We start from the raw sequence: 21,590 nt of genomic DNA, 5'->3' as shown, positions 1-21,590 counted from the left end.
TGAACCCCTGCCGAGCGTGTGGGCGGACCAGCCCCTCCCCATCCTGCCTAGCTCCTCGAGACCCGCGTTCCTGCCGAGCAGGACAGCCTGCGGCACAGACACTGGCTGAGCCCATCTGTCCCGGGAGTGACTGCGGACCCGGACTCCCTCGGGTGGGCAGAGCCCCGTGCAGGTTGACAGCGGGTGGTGAGGGGAGGGGCCACCCTCACCCTCCAGCAGCCCTGGCCAGCGCAGGGGCAGCAGAGACCACGTTGCAAGTCCTCAGCTGCCCGCCTCTGCCTCCTTGGCCATAGCCCCTTGCCTCCCTCAGACCTCGCAGAGCTGGAGGAGGTGCAAACAGCCTCCTTTGTGCCTCGGAATTGAAAGCAATCAGGTGCCGTTTATCTGGGGAGGGGGGATTTGGGTCGTCCAGGTAAACCCACATCCCACCCACCTCCTAAGCTTGTACGTGCAGCCCAGCCCTGCTGAGCCCTGTGCTCGGCCGGCCCCACCCAGCTAGCTGGACCCAGTTCCCAGTCCCACCGTCTGTCCGGAGCCCGGTTGTGAGTGGAGCTGCCTCCCGCCTCCACCCTTCGCGGCAGCTTTGGCCCGGTGGACTGGCTCTCCCGGAGCAGCTGCGCAGGGCGAGCAGGTACAGCTGGGCCCACCGAGGTCTCCAGGTGTAGGGTGGGGGAGCCCCCCCAAGACCGTGGGCACGGGGGCCCTGAAGTCCCCAGGAGTGTGTGCCCCGGGGCTGCCCACACCTGGTGTGTGTGCAGGGGGCCCTCCTAACCCCAGGCTGGGTTGGGAGTTGGGGCGGGTCCGGGAGTAGAGTCGCCCATCCCTGTACTCCTGTTGCAGGTGGGGCGTTCCTCCCAGGCCTGGGGCTTCCCCTCTGATCCGGGTCTTCCCTGCTCAGGCCCTTGGGACTCCTCCCTCCCGCCAGGAGCTGCCCCCACCCTCCATATGAGCCGCAGTCGGACGCTCGGTGCCCACGGCGTCCAAGCCCAAGTCTTCGGAACCCACTTCTTTTTTTTTTTTTTAGTTTATTTTATTTTTAAACTTTACATAATTGTATTAGTTTTGCCAAATATCAAAATGAATCCGCCACAGGCATACATGTGTTCCCCATCCTGAACCCTCCTCCCTCCTCCCTCCCCACACCATCCCTCTGGGTCGTCCCAGTGCACCAGCCCCAAGCATCCAGTATCGCGCATCGAACTTGGACTGGAAACTCGTTTCTTACATGATATTCTACATGTTTCAATGTCACTCTCCCAAATCTCCCCACCCTCTCCCTCTCCCACAGAGTCCATAAGACTGTTCTATACATCAGTGTCTCTTTTGCTGTCCCGTACACCGGGTTATTGTTACCATCTTTCTAAATTCCATATATATGCGTTAGTATACTGTATTGGTGTTTTTCTTTCTGGCTTACTTCACTCTGTATAATAGGCTCCAGTTTCATCCACCTCATTAGAACTGATTCAAATGTATTCTTTTTAATGGCTGAGTAATACTCCATTGTGTATATGTACCACTGCTTTCTTATCCATTCATCTGCTGATGGACATCTAGGTTGCTTCCATGTCCTGGCTATTATAAACAGTGCTGCGATGAACATTGGGGTACACGTGTCTCTTTCCCTTCTGGTTTCCTCAGTGTGTATGCCCAGCAGTGGGGTTGCTGGATCATAAGGCAGTTCTATTTCCAGTTTTTTAAGGAATCTCCACACTGTTCTCCATAGTGGCTGTACTAGTTTGCATTCCCACCAACAGTGTAAGAGGGTTCCCTTTTCTCCACACCCTCTCCAGCACTTATTATTTGTAGACTTTTGGATCGCAGCCATTCTGACTGGTGTGAAATGGTACCTCATAGTGGTTTTGATTTGCATTTCTCTGATAATGAGTGATGTTGAGCATCTTTTCATGTGTTTGTTAGCCATCTGTATGTCTTCTTTGGAGAAATGTCTATTTAGTTCTTTGGCCCATTTTTTGATTGGGTCGTTTATTTTTCTGGAGTTGAGCTGTAGGAGTTGCTTGTATATTTTTGAGATTAGTTGTTTGTCGGTTGCTTCATTTGCTATTATTTTCTCCCATTCTGAAGGCTGTCTTTTCACCTTGCTAATAGTTTCCTTTGATGTGCAGAAGATTTTAAGGTTAATTAGGTCCCATTTGTTTATTTTTGCTTTTATTTCCAAAATTCTGGGAGGTGGGTCATAGAGGATCCTGCTGTGATGTATGTCAGAGAGTGTTTTGCCTATGTTCTCCTCTAGGAGTTTTATAGTTTCTGGTCTTACGTTGAGATCTTTAATCCATTTTGAGTTTATTTTTGTGTATGGTGTTAGAAAGTGTTTAGTTTCATTCTTTTACACGTGGTTGACCAGATTTCCCAGCACCACTTGTTAAAGAGATTGTCTTTAATCCATTGTATATTCTTGCCTCCTTTGTCAAAGATAAGGTGTCCGTATGTGCGTGGATTTATCTCTGGGCTTTCTATTTTATTCCATGGAACCCACTTCTGCAAGAGGGTCAAAAGTTAGCCCGTCTTGCGCCTCGCGAAGCCCGCTCAGTTTGGCGAGGTCAGCGGGGCCACTCCGCAGTGCCGGGCGCCTTCTTGCGGCCTCCAGACGGCTAGCTCGCCGGCCACCTGGCGTCCGGCAGGTTCGCCCAGGGGCGGCTGCGGCGCGGTGCCGTTTGGATTCTGTTCCCGTGAACATCCCGTGGCTTCCGAACCCCGAGGACCCTCTGTCCGCAGCGGAGGAGACTCAGGCTGTCGTTCAGTCTCTGTGACTTCACCACTGCGCTTCCGTGTCGGGTCCTGCGTGGCCAAAAGCGGAGCTGGTGTTGACTGTATTTCCATTTTTAAAAAGTTCAAATAAAGAATGTGGAGACGTGTCCACCTCACGGAGGAGCTCGGTGCTGCCCCGTCGCCTCCCTACACATCAGGACCGACCCTCCGGATACACAGCGGCGGTCATGGAGCCGAGGACCCGGCGGGGGGCGGGCTTGGCCTGGGCGGGCTCCGGCCCCGTGGCACCCGCCCGGTGGGTCAGAGCTCCTCGTCTACCGGTGACAGGAACTGCTTCTGGAAGGGGGCGCCTGCGTGTTGTGAGCAGTGGGAGAGCGGCCGCGTCCACTCTGTCCTCCCCCCGGCGTCCGCGCTCCGGAGGCCGGCCGAGGGCGGGGGGCGAGCGGGCGGCTTTCCCAAGGCCCTGGCCTCTCCAGAGCTTCCACTGGGCGGCGCTTCGGCCGCGCGGACGTGGTGCCTCGCGTCCTCCCGCGGGGCCGGAGCGGGAGGCTGAGGGCGCGGGGAGGGGGCGCCCCGGAGCGCTCCTCCGCCCGGGCCCGCGGGAGAGGGGCGGGGCCGCCGGGAGAGGGGCGGGGCCGCAGGGAGAGGGCGGGGCCGCAGGGAGAGGGGCGGGGCGGCCGTGCTCTCCTTCCTCCCTGAAAACAGCCAAAGGGTTGTGTAGGAGGGGACGGTCAGCGAGCCTCCAAAGGCCAAGGAGGACGGGGCTGTTCTGGGCCGTCACAATCGGGGACAGCTTATCCGACAGAAGGTGCTGGAAGCTGGCCTTCCAGTCGGAGTACATAAAGGCGGGTTCTTGTGCCGGGTGCTCCGAGCTTTGTGCACAAATGTGAAAACCAACAGGATTAGGAGGAAGTGAAGCTGTTTGTCACCCTGGGTTTGAATCCACCTTAACAGTGACTCAGAGCTGGACACCAGAAAGGCCTAGAGGTGCCTGCCCTGCGGCGCTGGGGGCGGAGCCTCCGGGGGCTGTATGCTCCGACCCTGCTCCCCCATCATGGGGAAAGGCTTGGGACTCAGGACCCATGCCTGCCCGCCCCGGCCCACACCCGGGTGTCCTTGCCTGCAGGATAGGAGACAGGTAGCAGGCTGCCCGAAGGGAGGCCCACAGGCGCGGCCGTTGTGCAGGATTCTGACTGGCACGAAGTCCAAGTGCTCGCCCTACCCACCCCCTGCCAGCCCGTTCCCAGTCTCCTTCCCATTCTCATCCCAGGCTGTGACCCCAGCTGTGGGTCAGGGACGGGCATGCCCAGCCAGGCTACCCCCACGTCAAGTAGAAAGAATGGGCCTGCAGAGCAGAGGTAGCCCCACCAAGCCCCCTTGGGGTGCGGGGGTGCCCCCAGCCCAGCCCCGCTCTGCAGCGATGGAAAGGCCATGACGCAGATTCTCTGTCCTCCAGTTTCAGCGACACCTGGCGGCAGAGGACCTGCCGTCCCCGACCATCGTTTTCCAGGGGTCAGGACCCCAGGACTGCATGGCCTCCAGGGCTCCTGGCCTCTGAAGCTGGAGGGCTGCGTGTCACCACCTCCGCAGGCTGGTGAGACCCACATTCCCAGCCCTGGCGGTGACTGCAAGTGGCCAGGCGTCAGGTAGAGGGAAACCTCCCCAGGGAAGCCACGCTGAGGTTTATGAGGGAGGGTCATTCCCCCACCCCACCTTTTACAGGACAAAGCCCCCCACGACTGACAGCCTGTCTGGCATCACCTGGCTTTCCTGAAGGACTCCCAGCCCCAGGCCTGGCCCTGGCTGCCTCTCCATGCTCCTATGCTGGACTCAGCCGATACAGGACACACTGCCTGCTCTGCTCCACCTCCAGGTGGACACTCCCAGGTCTGTGTTCTTGCCCGGGGAGGTGCCCACGAGGGATGCCTCCCCTGCAGCTGGGACAAGTCCAGAACCCAGGGGGAGCGCATGCCTGGCAGGCCATGGTGAGTCTGAGGGATTTCCCTCCCTGTGCCCAGGAGCCGTTCCCTGCAGCTGCTGACTGGACGGTAACGGTGGAAAACAAGGCAGAGCCGCTGACGGCCTGGACCCAGCCCTGCCTGCAGCCCAGCTCTCTCCCCATCACGGGAGACACAGGTGTCTGGCTCAGTGCCGCTGTCACTCATGCACCGAGGGTGTCGCACCGCTTTCCTCAACACTCAGGGGTCCCAGGGGAGCTGAGCCCTCCCCATTCCCCTGGTGAGGATGGACAGAAGGGAGCACACACTGGGGGTGGGCGTCTGCCTGAGCCCGGGGGCCTCCAGGAGCTGCGGCCTGTCCCCACCTCCCACCCCCCACAGGATTGCCCTGCAGCTGAGCCTGGGACGACGGCTGATAAAGGGCGTCTGTGAGCTGTGGTTGCCGGGTCAATCAGCCAATAAGCCCGACAGTCATTGCTTACACCCCCCCATTCATTGGACCCCCTCGGCCCCTTTTCCAGGAGCCCTCGCCAGGGAGCTCCCGCCACCCGGCAGGTGCCCCAGGCAGTGCTGGGGTCTCCACTGCAGCCTTGGGAGTCCTGGCCCGCCCGCCCTACCACTTGGGAGGGCCCTGTCCCCATGACCCTGGTTATCAGAAAGGTCCTCAGAAAGCTCCCCACCCGCCGCCCTCCCCGCTGACATGTCTAGGAGTCCTCTGATTCCCTCGTGTTTTTCTTGTTTTTAATAAGTTTCCCCAAGACCACTCTTACTGATGTGCCCCCACCCCCCCCCCCACCAGCTTGGATGAGAAGAAACCACACGATGAGGGAGCTTTGTTTTAAACGCACCTATCAACACTCTTCACACTGAACTTTACATGAAGTTTTCTTTATTCGCATTACACTCATCACAACACGATGAGGGTGGAGAAGCAGCCCCATGGCCACCCCTGCTGACACGCCCCACCTCTGGGCGCATCAGGCCCCGTGTGGCTCCAGTTCCCGCACCTTCTGTCCCCAAGGCTGCACCCCCACCACGCTCCTGGGTGCAGACCAGGGACGATGCTTGGACCACACCCATGGAAGTGAAGGTCGCCCCATCCCGTTCCACGACCTGTGACCCACCCCCCCGCCTCAACCCAAAGTGGAGGTCAGGAGCCCCAACCCGGCGTGCGGGGCGTGGAGGCCTCGAGGCAGGTGCCCGGCGGGGAGCAGGCTCTGGCGCAGGGGAACCTCGGGGCCCCATTTTCCCATGCCCTACACCTCTTTAGGCCAGACCCTCAAAGAAGTATATGCATAGGAAAAAGGAACAGCGAGTGGCGTGGCTGCAGGTCCGGGGTCCGTGCCGGCTCGGGTCAGTCTGAACGAGCTGCGGTCGCGGCTGCAGGGGTCCGGGTGCGAGCAATCTGGGCGGCCGGCAGGCTGTGGGAGAGACTGGGAGGCCTGCAGGCCTTACCTGGTCGCGGTCAGGCTTGGTCTGGGGTCCCGGCGGCAGGCGAGCAGGGCAGAGTGGCGGAGAGCTGCGTGAGGACCGCGGCTCTGCGGCTGTGGCCGCCTGGCGCCCTTTTATGCCAGGCGGAGACCTTGGCGGGGCAGCCGGCAGCAGCCGTCACGTGCAGTCATGGGCCGCGCTGTGCCAAGGACCCCGGCCGCCCCCGCACCTGGGAGATTGGGGCACAAAGACCTACTCTGAGCAGAGCGCCCAGCCCTGGCGGGCGGGCCCCCGCGGACCTGGGCTGGGGCCAGCCCTGGCCCGCAGCCTCCTCCGGGCCTTATCTCCCTGCGCGCGGCCTGCGTCACGGCCCGGAACACGCACGCGGGGGCGGACTTCAGGAGCGGCGTCTCCCCTCCTGCCTGGGCACTGAGCCCCGGACCCACCCCCAGAGCCCAGAGGACCCACAGGCCGCCCCGTGCTCAGCTCTTCCCCCAGGACCCCAGGGGTCTGAAGAAGGGCAGGGCCCCTGCAGTCTTGGGGGGACATGCGGGGACAGGTGAGGGAGCCCCGAGATGGCTGACCAAAGACCCCCGGCCACCCGCTCACAATGCACTCCCTGCCCCCAGGCCCAGGGCCCAGGAGGGCTCAGCTCCTGACCGTGGACAGGGCTGCCAGTCAGTACCCTCTGGCGGGGCCACAGCTGGTCTATGTGGATGGATGCCCACCACCCTGTTCACAGACGTTTCCCCCTGTGGGGGATGACAGAGGGGTGATCTGAGTCTGAAACGGACCGGCCATCGGGTGTCCCCACCCACCCCCCGTCCTGAGTCCCAGGGTCCTGCCGTGCAGCCCTCACGCCCTCTGCCCCCTGGACCCAGGATGGCCCCCGCCCTGCCCCGCCCTGCCTTTGCGCTGAGGTGGCTCTGGTGTGCGTGTGTGCGCCTGTGTGTCTGTGTGTGCCTGGTGTGGGGGGGTGTGTGAGCCGGGTGTGTGTGTGTTAGCCTGGTGTATGTGTGTGTGTGAGCCGGGTGTGTGTGTGTGTGTGTGTGTGTGTACCTGGTGTGTGTGTGTGTGTGTGTGTGAGCCTGCTGTGTGTGAGCCTGCTCTGTGTGTGTGTGAGCCTGCTGTGTGTGTGTGTGTGTGTGAGCCTGCTCTGTGTGTGTGTGTGTGTGTGTCTGTGTGTGTGTGTCTGTGTACCTGGTGTGTGTGTGTGTGTGTGTGTGTGAGCCTGCTGTGTGTGTGTGTGTGTGAGCCTGCTGTGTGTGTGTGAGCCTGCTGTGTGTGTGTGTGTGTGTGTGAGCCTGCTGTGTGTGTGTGTGTGTGAGCCTGGTGTGTGTGTGTGTCTGTGTACCTGGCGTGTGTGTCTCTCTGTGCCTGGGGTGTGTGTGTGTGTGTGAGCCTGCTGTGTGTGTGTGTGTGTGTGAGCCTGCTCTGTGTGTGTGTGTGTGTGTGTCTGTGTGTGTGTGTCTGTGTACCTGGTGTGTGTGTGTGTGTGAGCCTGCTGTGTGTGTGTGTGTGTGAGCCTGCTGTGTGTGTGTGTGTGTGTGAGCCTGCTGTGTGTGTGTGTGTGTGAGCCTGGTGTGTGTGTGTGTCTGTGTGTGTCTGTGTACCTGGCGTGTGTGTCTCTGTGTGCCTGGGGTGTGTGTGTGTGTGTGAGCCTGCTCTGTGTGTGTGTGTGTGTGTGTCTGTGTGTCTGTGTGTGTGTGTCTGTGTACCTGCTGTGTGTGTGTGTGTGAGCCTGCTCTGTGTGTGTGTGTGTGTGTGTGTGAGCCTGCTCTGTGTGTGTGTCTGTGTGTGTGTGTCTGTGTACCTGGTGTGTGTGTTTGTGTGAGCCTGCTGTGTGTGTTGTGGTGTGTCTGTGTGCAGCCGCTCACACTCACCCGACCAGTGGGCCTGGGGGCTGAGGGCCGGGCTCCTGGATGCAAAGGCAAGCCAAGGGTACAAGGTGGCCGTGCAAGGGAGGCCGGGTGAGTGAGCGCCCACCGTGAGCGTGCCAGGGCTTCTGCCATCCTGACCCAGACCTCGCTGACACCCCAACCAGGGCCTGGACCCCTCGGGGCCGGGAGTGTAGCTGAGAATCTGCAGACACTGGGCTGGATAGAGGGTCCAGAGCCCTTGCCAGGAGCCTGTCTGCAGCCCCACTCAAGGGTCTCTGAAGGCCTTGAAGCCTGGCAGGGGGTGCAGGGGCCTGCAGACGCCAGTGGGCGGTCAGCTGCTCAGGCATCTCCCGGGCCGTTGGGAGGGGCCAGTCTCTGGGCTAGAGGGTGCCACAGAGGGGGTGTCAGACCCCTGCCTCTGCTGGGGAGGGGGGACCTTTGGTGGAAGAGGAGACGCCCCTCCCAGGGAGCTCAGAGGCTCGAGGGGGCCACCTGCTGAGTGCCAGGCTGAGGGGTGGAGCCCCGACTCAGGCGGCAGCCCTGGGGCCATTTCCGTGGGTCCCCCATTCTCCAGAACCACTCGGGGTCCCCCCACCCCTGGGGCCTCCCCGCCCTGAGCCCCCACCGCCATCAGCCCTCCCCTTCACAGCTGCCTCCTTCGACTTTTGGGAGACACTCCTGCTCCTGCCCCTGGCTCCTCAGGCGGGCAGCAGCAGGCCTGCAGGAGGGAGGCGGCAGGAGGCAGGTACACAGGCAGGGAGTCCAGGGTGCGAGGCCCGCACCCCAGAGCCCTCCAAGGCCCTCCCGGTCGTCCTGCTGACCTGATTGTAACATCAGTGCCTGCTGATTATAAACCACGCAGGGAACCAGAGAGGGTTGGAGACGAGACGGGCAGGGGCAGTGGCTCCAGGCCTCGGGTGTGTGGACCCTGCTGGCCCTGCTCGGACGCCGGGGTGGCTGGCCCCCTACCAGCTGGAGCCTGGTGGGCGGCCGGTGGGGAGCTGGGGGCCAGGCCCATGGTCTGTTTTTGCCCCCCAAGGCCCCTGGGAGGCAGGTGCTGACCCGGCAGAGTCTGTGTGCGGAAGCCTTCCTTGGGCTGCCAGGTAGAGTTAGTCCGAGGGAGAAGGAGGCTGCAGGCTGGGCCTCCCACCAGGAGCTTAGTCCCAGCCAGCCCACCTGGCTGTGGCCCCCGGAGACCCCAGCCCCTGAGTCTCAGCCCCTGGAAGGCTTGCTCTGTGGACTCTGGGGACGAAGGGATGGACGCAGGGCCGGCTTCCACCTGGAGTGGCCACAGGCAGGAAGGCCAGCCAGGGGACGCTAGGGCGGCTCCCTGCCTGACGGGTGCACCCGAGCACCACTCTGCTGCCAGGCACTGCGCAGCCTCTCGGGGCCTGGAGTGGACCCCAAGCTCAGGGCAGGGACCCCGGCACCTCCCCGCACTCTGGCCGCGCAGCCTGCTCCCAGCGTCCCGGCACCGTCAGACTTTAACGGGAGCTGAGTGGAATGGGCATCGCCGCCTCCAGCCCCCTCCCCAGGCAGTGAGGATGATTCCAAGGGGCAGACACAGCAGCTGGCTTCCAGCGAGGCCGGCCGGGGACTGGACTCAGCTCAGGCAGGGTCCTGCCCTGCAGTCCTGCGGCTGCCAGCAGGTGCCCAGGGCGGGACACTCCACGCTCCCCGACTCTGTGGTGTCCACACAGGCCCACACAGGGTCCTGGGCCCTGTTGCTGCGGGCGGGGCCCCCACGAGTGGCCCCCGGAATGCAGAATGTGCTGGGCTGGGCTCTCCCTCTGCCCACAGGACAGAAAGTATCTCTGCCGGCCCTGAAGGACGTGCTTGGCACACAGCGGGCCCGCGATAAGGGGCGTCCTTCAGGGCCACTCCCTCCCTCCCTGCATGCACTCCCGGCAGGGCGCTGTCCCCGCAGCTGTCTGCTCAGCTCGGGCAGCTCCCAGCCCCAGAGGCGGCTGCATCAACCCCTGGCGGGTTCCCAGACAGTGCGGCCGCGCCCTCTCCCAGCTGGCCCTGCACCTCAACCCGTGGTTCCCCGGCTTAGTAACTGCCACCCCGAGGCCGGGTTGGGGGCCCTGGCCCCTGAGTGGGTGGTAGCCTCCACCCCCCGGTTCAGCTTCCCGCCATCAGGGAGACGCTGAACTCGGTGAAGCTCTCGGGCACAGCAGGCCGAAGGGTGTCTGCCCGCGAGGTCTGTCCACCTGAGAGGATCTGCCCCAGACAGAGCGGACAGCAGTGTCCTCAGACTGGAGAACCACCCCCCCGAGGGCCCTCGAAGAGCAGGGGGTGGGAGGCCCACGGCCCGAGGTCCATGGGGTGGAGCACACGGGAGCCAGGGGCGTGCGGCCACGGTGAACACGTGTGGCTGCTCTGATCCTGGCCTTCGCCTGGCCGTCAGGGTTTGTTGCTAAAGCGGTGTCCCCAAACCTGTCAGAGGACAGGGGCCTGGAGGGCTGACAGGAAACCGTCTGGGCCAAGTCCCTGGCGGCTCCCGGGGCCTCCTAGGCTGGGGGTGTCCGGCCATGAGCCTGACCCAGGCTGTGGGCAGCGTGAGCATGGTGAGTGGCCCCCGTGGCCTGGGGTGCCCATGGGCGGCACCTGTGGGCTCTGGGTCCCTGGGCAGGACCTGCATGTGGGCCAGGCAGGGAGACAAGGGGTTAAGGCTGGGCCTGGAGCCCCCCTGCCTCCGCGGCGGGGTTTCAAGGCTGAGTCTGTGTGACTCCTTTGCTGGGAGATAATCCTCTCCCTCCCGGGCAGATTGGGACGCTAGCCGGGCCATGGGAACTTCCCTCCACTCAAGGCCACAGCGCGGGCGGCCTCCCGGGGCACCTTGGCCTTCCCGATCCCCAGCCGGAGGGAGAATGTGGCCCCTTTGTCCTCAGGGCTGACCCGGCAGCCCCCACCCTGGCCACAGGGAGCCCCTCTGAGCACCTGGACCACTGGGCCTGCACACAGGTGTGCACACACCACACACCTGTGCACACAGGGCTGGCCCCGGCAATCGCTGTTGTCCGTAACCCAGAAGCCGGGGTCTCTTTCTCACTGAGGGGCTGGGCCCCCAGGTTTGGGGAAGGATCTGTCACCTTCAGGCCTCCCCCCTCAGCAGCTACAGCCTCAACGGCCATGAGCCTCCCCAGGTCTTTGGCCTCTACAGCCTTGAGCCTCCCCAGGTCTTCGGCCTCTACAGCCCCTGGGCCTCCCCAGAGCCCCCAGCCTCTATGGCCCCTGGACCTCCCCAGGGTCCTTGGCCGACTAATCCACAGGCAGATGCCCCTCCTGAAGTTCAGTGTCCCTGATCCGAGGCCCCTTGGGGTCCCCACAAACACCAAGAGTCCCTTTGTAGAAGCTTGGGGGTCAGTTAGGTGCTGGGGACGCCAGGGGTGGGCACAGAGCCCGAGACGGGTCCCGCCTGCCTCCACCAGGAGTGGCCACCACCGTGCGGAGGAGGACGCAGGCCCAGAGCGGCAGGTGACCAACCTCCTCCTGGCCCCAGGCGTTTCCCAGGGAACCCTCCCCATCCCCTGGTGGACAGAGAAGCCCCTGGCCTGGCTGGTCGGGCGGGGGCACGGGGTGGGGGTGCTATCCCCCTGGGAGCTCTCAGTGGAGCGCCCCTTGACTCCTTGTCCCAGACCCAGGTTGGGGCTGGGAGGACCTTGGATCTGAGAAAGGGGCTGGGCTGGGAACACGGCAGGAGTCCTGAGACCCTGCTGCAGGCAGCCTCAGGTCACCGGGAAGAAGGCCCACTGGAGCCCTGAATGCCCAGCCCGGCGGGTCAGAGCCAGGGCCCTCGGGTGGTAGGAACAAAGGGGAGGCCTGGGGGCTGAATATGAGCACGTGTGCACGTCTGTGAGGACCTGTGACCTTGCAGTGGTGAAGGGGGTCCGAGGGGCCAGCAAGGAATGCTTGGTCTCTCCTGGGGTCTGGCCTGGTGGGTGGGCTTTCCTCTGGGTGCCCAGAAAAGGCTCAGCACCCACCAGCCAGCTGCCCAGCGTGGCTGCGTGCGGGGAGCTGGGTGGGCAGCACAGTGCCCCCAGGCTGGGGGGCTGGGGGCCGTTGGTCCAGGTGACTGCCGCTGTGGGGGCGTCCAGACACGCCACCCCCACCCCTAGCCTCGCGTTGCCCCTGGCCACCTCCTCGGCCTCTGCGTCTGCCCTCTGCCTGGACGGCCACTCAGCTGACTTGAGGGCGGAGTCAGGGGCATTTCACCCCATGCGGCCTGTTACACTGTGGGAACTGAGATCCCACAGAACATGTGGTGGGGGTAGGGGGGCTGAGCCTGGGGTCCTCTCGCCTCCCCTGGGGTGAGGCCAGGGATGCTTGGGCCCTCTGCGTCCCCACAGCACCCCGCTGGACACCCCGAGGCTCTGCTTTCCCTGAAAGGCGAGAGGTGGATTGTGCCTTCAGCTGCCGCGTTGGCTGGTTCTCTGAGGGAGGGTCTTTCTTTGAACAGGGAGGGACGCGACAGATGTCCAGTGTGTGCGTGACTCAGAAGCAGGACTGCCTCTCAGGTGAGCTTGCCAGAAGCATTGTTTTCACTGTTTCTTGATTGTAGAACACACTGCTCCGATGGGAATTGTCAGCAACGCGGAAGTAACCGTTCTCCCACCCAAGAGCCATCGCTGTGAACTGATGGGCTTCTGCCAGCCGGTTCTCCAGGCAGCTCTCCACCACTTTCCGCAAGTCAGCATGTCGGCAGCGGTGGGCCCCCAGAGGGGGTGGAGCTGCCCCTTGGGGCACCGAGGGCCCGACCCGCCTTGGGATAGCAGCCAGTTGCTGTTCTTTCCTGTCTTTTCTCTGGGTTTTCATTTCTAATCTCCATCAATTGCTGCTGCTGCTGCTACTGCTAAGTCGTTTCAGTCGTGTCCCGACTCTGTGCGACCCCATAGATGGCAGCCCACCAGGCTCCCCCGCCCCTAGGATTCTCCAGGCAAGATTACTGGAGTGGGTTGCCATTTCTTTCTCCAATGCATGAAAGAGAAAAGTGAAAGTGAAGTCGCCCAGTCGTGTCCGACTCTTAGTGACCCCATGGACTGCAGCCCACCAGGCTCCTCTGTCCATGGGATTTTCCAGGCAAGAGTATTGGAGTGGGATGCCATTGAATCTGCACTAATTTACTACCTGAATTTAATCAAAGCTTTGAGCTAAACAGGACTTCCCTGGTGGCTCAGACAGTAAAGAATCTGCCTGCAATGCAGGAGACTCAGGTTTGATCCCTGGATCTAGAAGATCCCTGAAGAAAGGAATGGCAACCCACTCGAGTATCCTCACCTGGAGAATTCCATGGACAGAGGAGCCTGGCGGGCTACAGTCCCTGAGGTTTCGAAGAGTAGGACTCAGTGACTAACACTTACACTGTTTGAACTAAACAAACTTTATGTTCCGGGTGAACCTCTAGGTCAGTTTTTCAATATACTTTTTATTTGGAGAATAATTACCTTACAATTTGCAATGGTTTCATGCAAGCTGTCACTAGTTCACTTCTCACACATTTTGTGCAGCTAGGGTGTTTTTCCTCTGGAAAGGTGCTTCTCACGTGTCAGAGAACACTCAATACATCCACATCATCAGGCCCCGCTGCTGCACCTTGCGGAGTAGAAACGCGGCCTGGCTCGCTCTCAGCCTTGAAGCCCGGGAGCGGGAAGCCCGGGGTCCACCCCCACCCCACCCTCCAGGATGGCTCTATGGCCCTGTGGTCAAGCACCCGCGCCCCTGCCTTCTGGAGCCCTAGCCGTTGAGGCATCAGCAATGCCCAGGAGCTCGGGCCGCCTCAGAGGCGCTGCAGCCCCGATCTTCGCAGCCTCAGCCTCGCACCCCGCCACCCCCGACGCCTCGTGCGCCGCCCGTGCCGGGCCTCTGCCCCGCTGCGCCGCATCTGAGCTGCAGCCTCTCGCTTTCTTCACGCCTTTGCTCAGAAGTCAGCCTTGCTGGGCTCCCAAGGGCCCTCCTCCCACACGTCCGCCTGTTCTCATCCCACCTCCCGGCTGTTTCAGGGGCGCGGTCCCTCGCCCCAGGCCCCCCTTCCAGCTGGACTGCGGCGTGCCACGTGGGCAGGGCGGGGCTTCCGGGAAGGTCGCGGCCCCAGCACCGCCCACCCCGTCGGGAGGACCTTCCTCTGTAGCAGCCCCGTGGGCGCCCCCCGCCCCCAGCCGCGTCCACAGCAGCACGTCCAGCTCGCCATGGCCAGCATCTCCCCAGCGTCGGTGGCACTCACTCGAAACCCATCTGGGAAGGAAAGGCCGGATCAGTTGCTTCAGAAATCACGGAAACAGACGTGCCAAGCTGGGGAGGGCATCATGGGGGCAGCGGGGGGAGGCCAGGAGCTCCCACAGGCCTGGAGGCCACTGGCGTTTCTGTCTACACTGTGGGCTCCGTGGTGCAGTCCACACCGCTCACCTGCGTTCAGGTGGGTGGAGGCCTGGAGGGCTTCTGGCTGACACGGGAATTAGCATAGAGCCCTCCAGTCCTCTGCGGCAGGAAGGTCACCAGGGCTCCAGCCCCGCATCACAGCCTCTTGCCATTTTTAAGGAGGGTCAGTTCAGTCGCTCAGTCGTGTCCGACTCTTTGCCACCCCGTGAATCGCAGCACGCCAGGCCTCCCTGTCCATCACCAACTCGCGGAGTTCACTCACTCAGGAGGGCGTGATTCCTGCCCTGGCCACACGGGGCCGTCCTTGGACCAGCCTGGGGGCCTCAGGGGTAGTGAGGGCGTGGCCTCCTCAGCACCTCTACGGCAGCGGCGGCCGCGTTTCGCGGAGGAGACTGGGGAGGCCCAGGGGCAGGCTGCCTCTGCCCACCCTGGGCAGGGGGCGTCCCTGTGGGCCTGCAGGCTATCATTCACACCTCTGCACCTCCAAGGGTCTCCCCTAAAAATGTTTTAAAATCATGAAATAACGGGTGCAAAAAGATCTGCCAGATGACTCGCCGGGCGCCGGGTGTCCACCCACACCCGTGGAGGCAGACACCTAACAGGCCCTGGTGTCTGCGTCCTGGTTGCGGGAGGGGCAGGGCAGCCTGACTTCAACATCATTAACCCCCAGGGGCTGTCTCTGCACCCACCGTTCAAGGGGAAAGCTGGGGTGAGCTCACAGTGAGTTCACCAGGCCTCTAACAGCAGACAGCTGCCCCTGGCCAGCAGCAGTGAGCGGATGGCACAGGCAGCTCGGGTCAGCGGGTGGCCACAGAGCAGCCTCACCTCATGTTCTTCCAGGGACAGCCTGCCTCTGCGTCTCCCCAGGGCCCAGGCCTGGCCAGCTCTGCCCATAACCCACCGTCCAGCACACAGCCACCTGGCCACCGGCCAGGCTGAATCAGTGTGCCCTGTGCCTGACCCCCACCCTGGCTGCTCCTCTGCGTTCCTGTCCCTGCGGGTGGCACGGAGCCTTCAGCTGGCAGGGTGGGGGGCATGGTCCTCCACAGGCCCCCCGGCCTTGTGCCCTGTTGAGCCCGCTCCAGCCCCTGGACCCGAGACACTTCGAGCTCTGGGCTGTGGAGCCCATCTCCCTCTGTGGCTCCTGATGCTGGAGCGGCGGGGGCTGCTTGCAGCCTGGATCCCACAGCGGGCAGCCTGGACCTGCCCCCAGACACATCCTGGGCTTCTCTCCAGGGGCGAGGTTGTGCCCAGGAGAAATCTGAGAGATGGCCCCTCCTGGGCGACCCCCCTAACCAGCCTCCACGGCCCCTCCTGGGGAAGCAGACCCTCCGCCTCAAACCCCGGGTCCCTCCAAGCCTGGGGGCCAGATCTGTGCTGTGGGGTCAGGGCTGCACGTCTGACTCAGGGAGGACGTGGGCTGACTCAGAGCAGCTCTGAAACCGATGGAGGTTTCTGCTCTGACGCTGCTTCCTGAAACCCTGCAGGGGCCCCGGGGCGTGTGAGTGTATACGGGGAAGGGGGGACAGTGAGTCAGTTGTTGGGGGCGGGGTGGGGAGGGAGTACCCTGGATGCTGGAGCAGGAAGGTGCAAGTGCCAGGACACAGGACAGATAGGACACAGCCCCTTGCCCCCAACCTCGGCATCTCAGGACTCCCTGGCCCCCACCCTGATGGCCCCACCCAGGGCCAGGGCCCCACATACACTGGGGGGAGCCCGTCCTGGCACTGCTCTGACCCCCAAAACCTCCAGAGCAAGGAGGGGTGACTGGCCATGTCGGGTGACCACTGTGAGGTCCCCACAGGCACCCTTCAGGGAGCACAACCTCCCGCGAGCTGTTTCCACGGGGCCCCCGGGACAGCAGGTTGGCTGACTCGAGACGCTGCCCCCACCCCACCGCCCTCAGCACACAACTGCCTGCAGATGCTCCACGTTCACAGTGACGCTAGGACGCTCAGGGGCTCCAGGGAACCAGACCCATCTTCATGTCCAAACTGGTCTTCTTGGTGGGGAGGAGGCGGGGGGGTGGGGGGCAGCAGGGGAACCTCAGGCCACATCGGCTGGGCACCCGGGATGTGCAGTCAGGAGGGGCCAGGCTTCTGCTTGTGGACACGCTGGCTCGGGTCCTCCTCGGTTGCTCCACGTCTGATGGACAGTGCGTTGCCACACCCAGAAACACCCAGTCTAGGGGATTTCCAAGTGGGCTCGAGGTCGGAGTCTGGTGGACAGGGGAGGGGGCCCTTCTGGCCCCGGGTGCCCCCTCCCTGGGGCTGGTCCCCCTGTCGCGTGAGCGCTCTGACCCGCTGGTCCTTTAGTTTCACCGGGTGCTCCAGCCTGGCCACCTTCATCTGCAGAACCTGCAGGAACACACACCCGAGGGACGCCTGTCCACACTCCTGCGGCGGGCAGCTTCAGCCCCAGGCTGAGTGTCTAGCCAGCCCCCTTAAAGGCCACACCGTCAGCAATCAGACCAAAGGCCCTCAAGCAGGCCACTCTGGGCAGAAACGTGGGTCCCTGAAATGAGCCTGAGACCCCAGGTGATAGAGGACAGGCCAGGAGAGGGAGGGGCTGCCTGAGACCCAAGGAGCCTCCTGGCCGGTTCCCTTTGCAGCCCTGCCCAGCGGCTCAGCCGGGCCAGGCCAGGTCCTCAGAGCAAGCCTGCCGAGGGGACAGCCTCACGTGCAGGGGTCACTCCTGAAGGGAAACGGCCGAGAACACGTCCCCGGGCAGACAGACGGTCAAGGACCGCCCGCCCAGCGCTCCTGCTCAGCTGTCTTCACGCACAGCCACTGCCCCCCAGCCTCCCCCAAGCAAGGCCAGGGCGCAAACTCCCCTCCTGGAAGGAGAGCGCCCGCCACACCCCAACATTGAGTGAACAGATCTGGAAGTTCGTCTGCCCCCGAACGCGTGTCCAGAGGACAGAGGGCTCCCGCTGGCTGAGGCAGGGGGCCAGCGTCTCAGGAGACCGACCCTCCGAGGGCCCTGAGCTCCAGCATGCCATGGCTGGCCGCACTGCCCCTCGGCGGTGAGCATGAAGGGTAGGGGCGTCCCGAGGCTGGACGCTGCCTTGTTTCAGCTGATGCTGCAGGCTCGGACCCCGGCACGGCCGCCCCCCCGCCACCCTCGTCAGCCCTGGGATGCTGCCCCTCCACGCCCCCCGCCCCCGCATCTGTTCTATCTGACGTCAGTGACAGTCACGGAAGCGGAACTCAACTGTGTCACCCAGACAGCAGGTGAGCTGTCTTGCCCTCTGGGTTTCAAGAATCAAACGCGGTTGGTCCTTGATCAATCTGGTGGCGGGGGGAGCCGCAAGCCCCTCCCCGTCGGGTCTGCAGCGCAGACCACAGCGCCTTGGTGCCCGTCTAGTGAACACCGCCGTGCGGTTCAAACCCTGCTGTTCTGCGGCCCACGGTGGCCGTGCCTCCGTGTCAGCATACGGCCCAGACCGGGCAGGGAATGAGGGCGGCAAGGGGCCTTGCTGAGACAGGGCTTCCTCCCTGCCATCCAGCAGATGCAAACCACAGGATGACGCCACCTTCCTGCTTCCTCAAAAAAGCTGCATCAAGACTCGCAGAGCCAGCAGGAAGCGCTTTGTCATCACCATTTCTACAGCTCCTCCGACACCGAGGCTGAGTGGCCTGCACGCCCCACCCCCCACTGTCCCAGGTCCAAACATACAGCCTGGACGCCCAGCCAGAGCACGCAGGCATTGCTGAAAGAGCACGCAGGGGTTGCTGAACGGCAGTGACACCCAGGCACCTCCTGAACCCGGGAGTGCTGGAGACCCTGAGCGAGAGGGGGAACAGGCTCGCCCAGAACAAGGCGAGCGCCCCAGAACCAGGCTTGCGTCTCAGGGAGCTACCTTCTGCTCCCTGACTGGGCCCCAGGGCCCTCGAGCCTGCTGTCCAGTATGTCTGGGTGGCAAGGCCTGTGAGTCTGCAGCCCCTGACTCGTGGTCTCTGGTGTCTGATGACAGGCAAGGCTGGTTGGTCAGTCCCCGAGGGGTGGTGGCCCACTGTACTTTCCCCTCTGCTTCTGGGTATCTCTGGGATACACTCACGGGCTCCCCCGGTCAGGGGCCCCGCCTGGCTGCCCCTGCCTCGCCGCATGCTGGGCCAAGCTACTTGGAGGGCGCCCAGGCCTGCACCTTGACGGTCTCCCGCAGGACTGCCAGCACCCGCTCCTTCTCCTCCAGCAGCCGCTGCGGCAGCCCAGGGTCCAGGTGCTGCCAGGGCTCCCCGGCTGGAAAACAGAAAGGCAGGCACGGGCCTTTAGCGGGCGGGCAGGCGGGCCAGTGAGGGCGGTGCAGAGGGTTCAACCCAGAGCCCACCCTCTGCATGCACAGTGGCCCATCTTCTCCGGAGCCCTCCGACTCCAATGGGTCTCTGCCCCAGAGTGCACTGAGAGGCTCAGCAGGCCTGCGAGACCACCGGACATGTCAGCTCTGGCCTCCAGCTCGGGTAGGGGCTGTGCGTTGTGGCCATGTCGGGCCTGAGCTGGTCCGCAGGTGCAGCCGCCACACCTCTGAACGGCTTCCTCATTCAGAGACGCGACCCCTGAGCCTGACCCCTGAGCCTGAATGACAGCCACTTGGCGCCTGTGGGCAGGGCCCCTGCGGGGGTGACGGGAGCGGGGCTCCCTCTGAGCAAGGCGCACCCCTCCCCCTGGGTGCCACCCCCGCGGGGGGCAGGGTGGTCTGCCGGGCACAGGCCCCCACACGGGGCGGGGGTGGGGGGGCGGTCTGGACACCCCCAGCCTGTGCAGGGGAGGCGAGCCCCACCCACCAGCGTCACCACTGGAGCGTCCTGCTTCCTGCAAGGGGCTCCAGCGTTGTGCCGTGAGACCCCCGGAAGAGGCTGACTCCGTCCTTGTCCGCAGGCCTGCCGGCATCTCCCTGTCACAGATGGGCAGGGGGACGGGCTCGCTGGAGGAGGGGGCACGGTCTGGACCCAAGCGCTTCTGAAAAGGGATGCAGGCCAGTTGGGCACGGGGACACGGGGCTTCGCCCCCACTTACTTCCTGGTTTTACTCTCATCGGCAGGCAACGAGCCCGTGTCCCAACACAGCAGAGGCCATGGCCACGTGATGGTACCCACGTGTCCAGCCATGCCGGGCGGGTCCTCGAGGCCTCCACCTTGTCCCTCACTGCACACAGGATGGGCTCGATGGCCCCAGGGGTGTTGACGATCACCTTTCGGATCTCTTCCTGAGACACTGAGACCCAGCTTGTGGAAGACTTTCCTGCAGAGGCAGCAGGTGCAGCCCTGAGACCAGAGGCCAGGTGGGGACGCCCACCTCGTGCAGAGCGGCTGGACTGGGGTGCCTTCCGGCCCCCACACCCACAGAGGCCTGGGGCCATCTCATTCCCGGTCGCCACCCGGGGCTCACGGGGCACAGAGTGCTGTGCCTTCAGGCCAGCTGAGTCCCCGGCCCGCCGCCACCTCCCTAGGCAGCGCTCATCCTCCTGAGGCGCCTCGGCTCACCTCCCAAGCGCTCAGAGCCTGACTTCTCACAGGTCTGCCTGCAGCTGCCACCTCTCCAGGCTTTGGGGGTGGGGGCAGCCGCCCACCCCACCTCCAACTCCCCCAGTCTCTCTCCCCTCCGAGTAAGTCCCACCAGAACCTGCCAGGCCTCAAGCCGGCTAAGGCACTGTGCCCTCGGGCAGTGTCCTCCAAGGGCCCTTGGTGGCTCCGCATGCCCTCCCCACTGCAGCCTCGCAAAGACCCAGGTGGCTGCCCTCAGGCTGCTCCCTGTCACTTCCTGTGCTCCTGCCTCAGTGTCCTCACGTGACTTGTCACAACTGATGCTGGCCCCATCTCCTCACTTATCCGTCTTCCCTCTGACTCGCTGGGCCTGAGCAGCCTGTCACCCAGACTTTTTGGCGGGTGAGTGCATGAGAGGCGAGGTGAGTGAGCAGGATAATGCCCTGCAGAGTGTGTCTCACGGTGACTGTTGCTGGCCTCTTGGTGGGGAGCCCCCAGGAGCCTCAAGTGGAACTGGACAGAGTATCAGGGAAGCCCACGGCAGGGACACAGCCTGAGAACCTGTCCCCAGGGTGGGGGCCGCCCATGCAGGCCCGCCTTGGGGAGCGAGGAGTGGGCCCAGCAGGGAAGGAGGGGCGGAAAGCCCCGCTGAGCCCTGCCTGTTGAGAACGCTCCAGTTGCTGCGCTTCTGGCCGGTGTTGCAGGTGGGGACGTACTTGTGCAGGTCCACGAGCCGGGGGCCAAAGAGCTTCACGACCTCCGCCAGCATCACTGGGGCGGGGCGGGCAGGGGTGTGGGGCGAGCCGAGGGGCCCCGGATATTTGCATATTCGTCCCCCAGGGCCTCCACACGGAGGAGGATAGAGAGGGGTCCCGGGGGGCCCCCGCAGGGTGTGGGCGCCCCGGCGGGAGGACCGTGAGGGCCAGCGGGCTCCAAGGAGCTGCTAGGGGACCCCCGGGGCAGGCGGGGGCGGGGCGTGAGGAACTCCTGCCCCCCTCCCCCCGCCCCACCTTGCCGCCCCACTCCTCCTCCCAGGGCCATCGAGGCAGCGGCTCTCCCGCCCCTCCCCGGGGGCCTTGACGCCCCGGCTTCGCAGGGAGCCCAGGTGCGGGGACCTTGCCCGGGCCGCGGCCTTCGCCTGGCCGTCCCGCCAACCAGGCCCCGGGGCTCCCGCTGGCCGAGGAGGACGAGCGCTGGGCTCTCGGCCTGGACGCCCGGGCAGGCCCCCCGGCCCCTCACCGCCGTCGCTAAAGTCCCGGGCCAGGTGGCGCTTGCGGCGGCTGGGCGGCAGCGCGTCCAGCCAGGCGTAGAGACGGTGGAGGGCGCCGGGCGGCAGCGGCGGCGGGGCCGGGGGGCGCGGCCTGGCAGCGTCCAGCATGGCGGCGGCCGGCGCGGCGCGGCCAGCTGTTAGGCCGTTGCCGGGCGACGGCGCCGGAAGCGCCTGTGGGACCGGAATTCCGGGAGGGGCCGGAAGGGCCGGGACCGGAAGGGCGGGGCGCAGGTGAGGGCGCGGGCCCGCTGGGTGCCCGCCGGAGGCTCGGGGTCGGGGCGGAAAGCCAGACCCGACGCGGTGAGGTTGGGGGGTCCCCGAGACGGTGAAGGGCCGGCGGGCCCGGCGCGCTGCCGTCCAGGCATCGACAGTAGACTTCTGCTTTAACAAGCGTTGAACTCTTCCGTCTTATAAATTAAATTCCACATTGTTTCGCATGCAACACTTTACGCTGATCTAG

At 64.0% G+C, this 21,590-nt stretch overlaps 1 protein-coding gene across 14 annotated transcripts; it reads right to left on the bottom strand.

Annotated features, from left to right (window-relative positions):
- Positions 1-13,407: 13,407 nt before the first annotated feature.
- LOC113884473 (sperm flagellar protein 1-like) lies at positions 13,408-21,244 on the bottom strand. 14 transcript variants are annotated; one of them, XR_003508879.1, is made up of 7 exons: positions 20,520-21,093; positions 19,394-19,618; positions 19,162-19,271; positions 18,525-18,619; positions 14,405-16,734; positions 14,223-14,233; positions 13,408-13,594 (listed from the first exon to the last, which is right to left on the bottom strand). XR_003508879.1 is itself a non-coding variant. In XM_027529089.1 (6 exons), exons 1-6 carry the CDS (start codon positions 20,627-20,629, stop codon positions 16,424-16,426), a joined length of 735 nt encoding a protein of 244 aa, XP_027384890.1. In that variant the 5' UTR covers positions 20,630-21,093; the 3' UTR covers positions 13,408-16,423. The 14 variants fall into 14 exon arrangements, 10 of the variants coding, with proteins under 10 accessions (XP_027384890.1, XP_027384893.1, XP_027384886.1 ...); XR_003508877.1 differs by having other exon boundaries at positions 14,223-16,734; XR_003508878.1 differs by having other exon boundaries at positions 13,408-14,233.
- Between the last annotated feature and the right edge of the window lie 346 nt (positions 21,245-21,590).

This window comes from Bos indicus x Bos taurus, chromosome 26, assembly GCF_003369695.1.
Source record: "Bos indicus x Bos taurus breed Angus x Brahman F1 hybrid chromosome 26, Bos_hybrid_MaternalHap_v2.0, whole genome shotgun sequence".
Taxonomy (NCBI): Eukaryota; Metazoa; Chordata; class Mammalia; order Artiodactyla; family Bovidae; genus Bos; species Bos indicus x Bos taurus.
The sequence above is the reverse complement of the archived record's forward strand: the minus strand, read 5'-3'. Positions and strand labels throughout refer to the sequence as shown.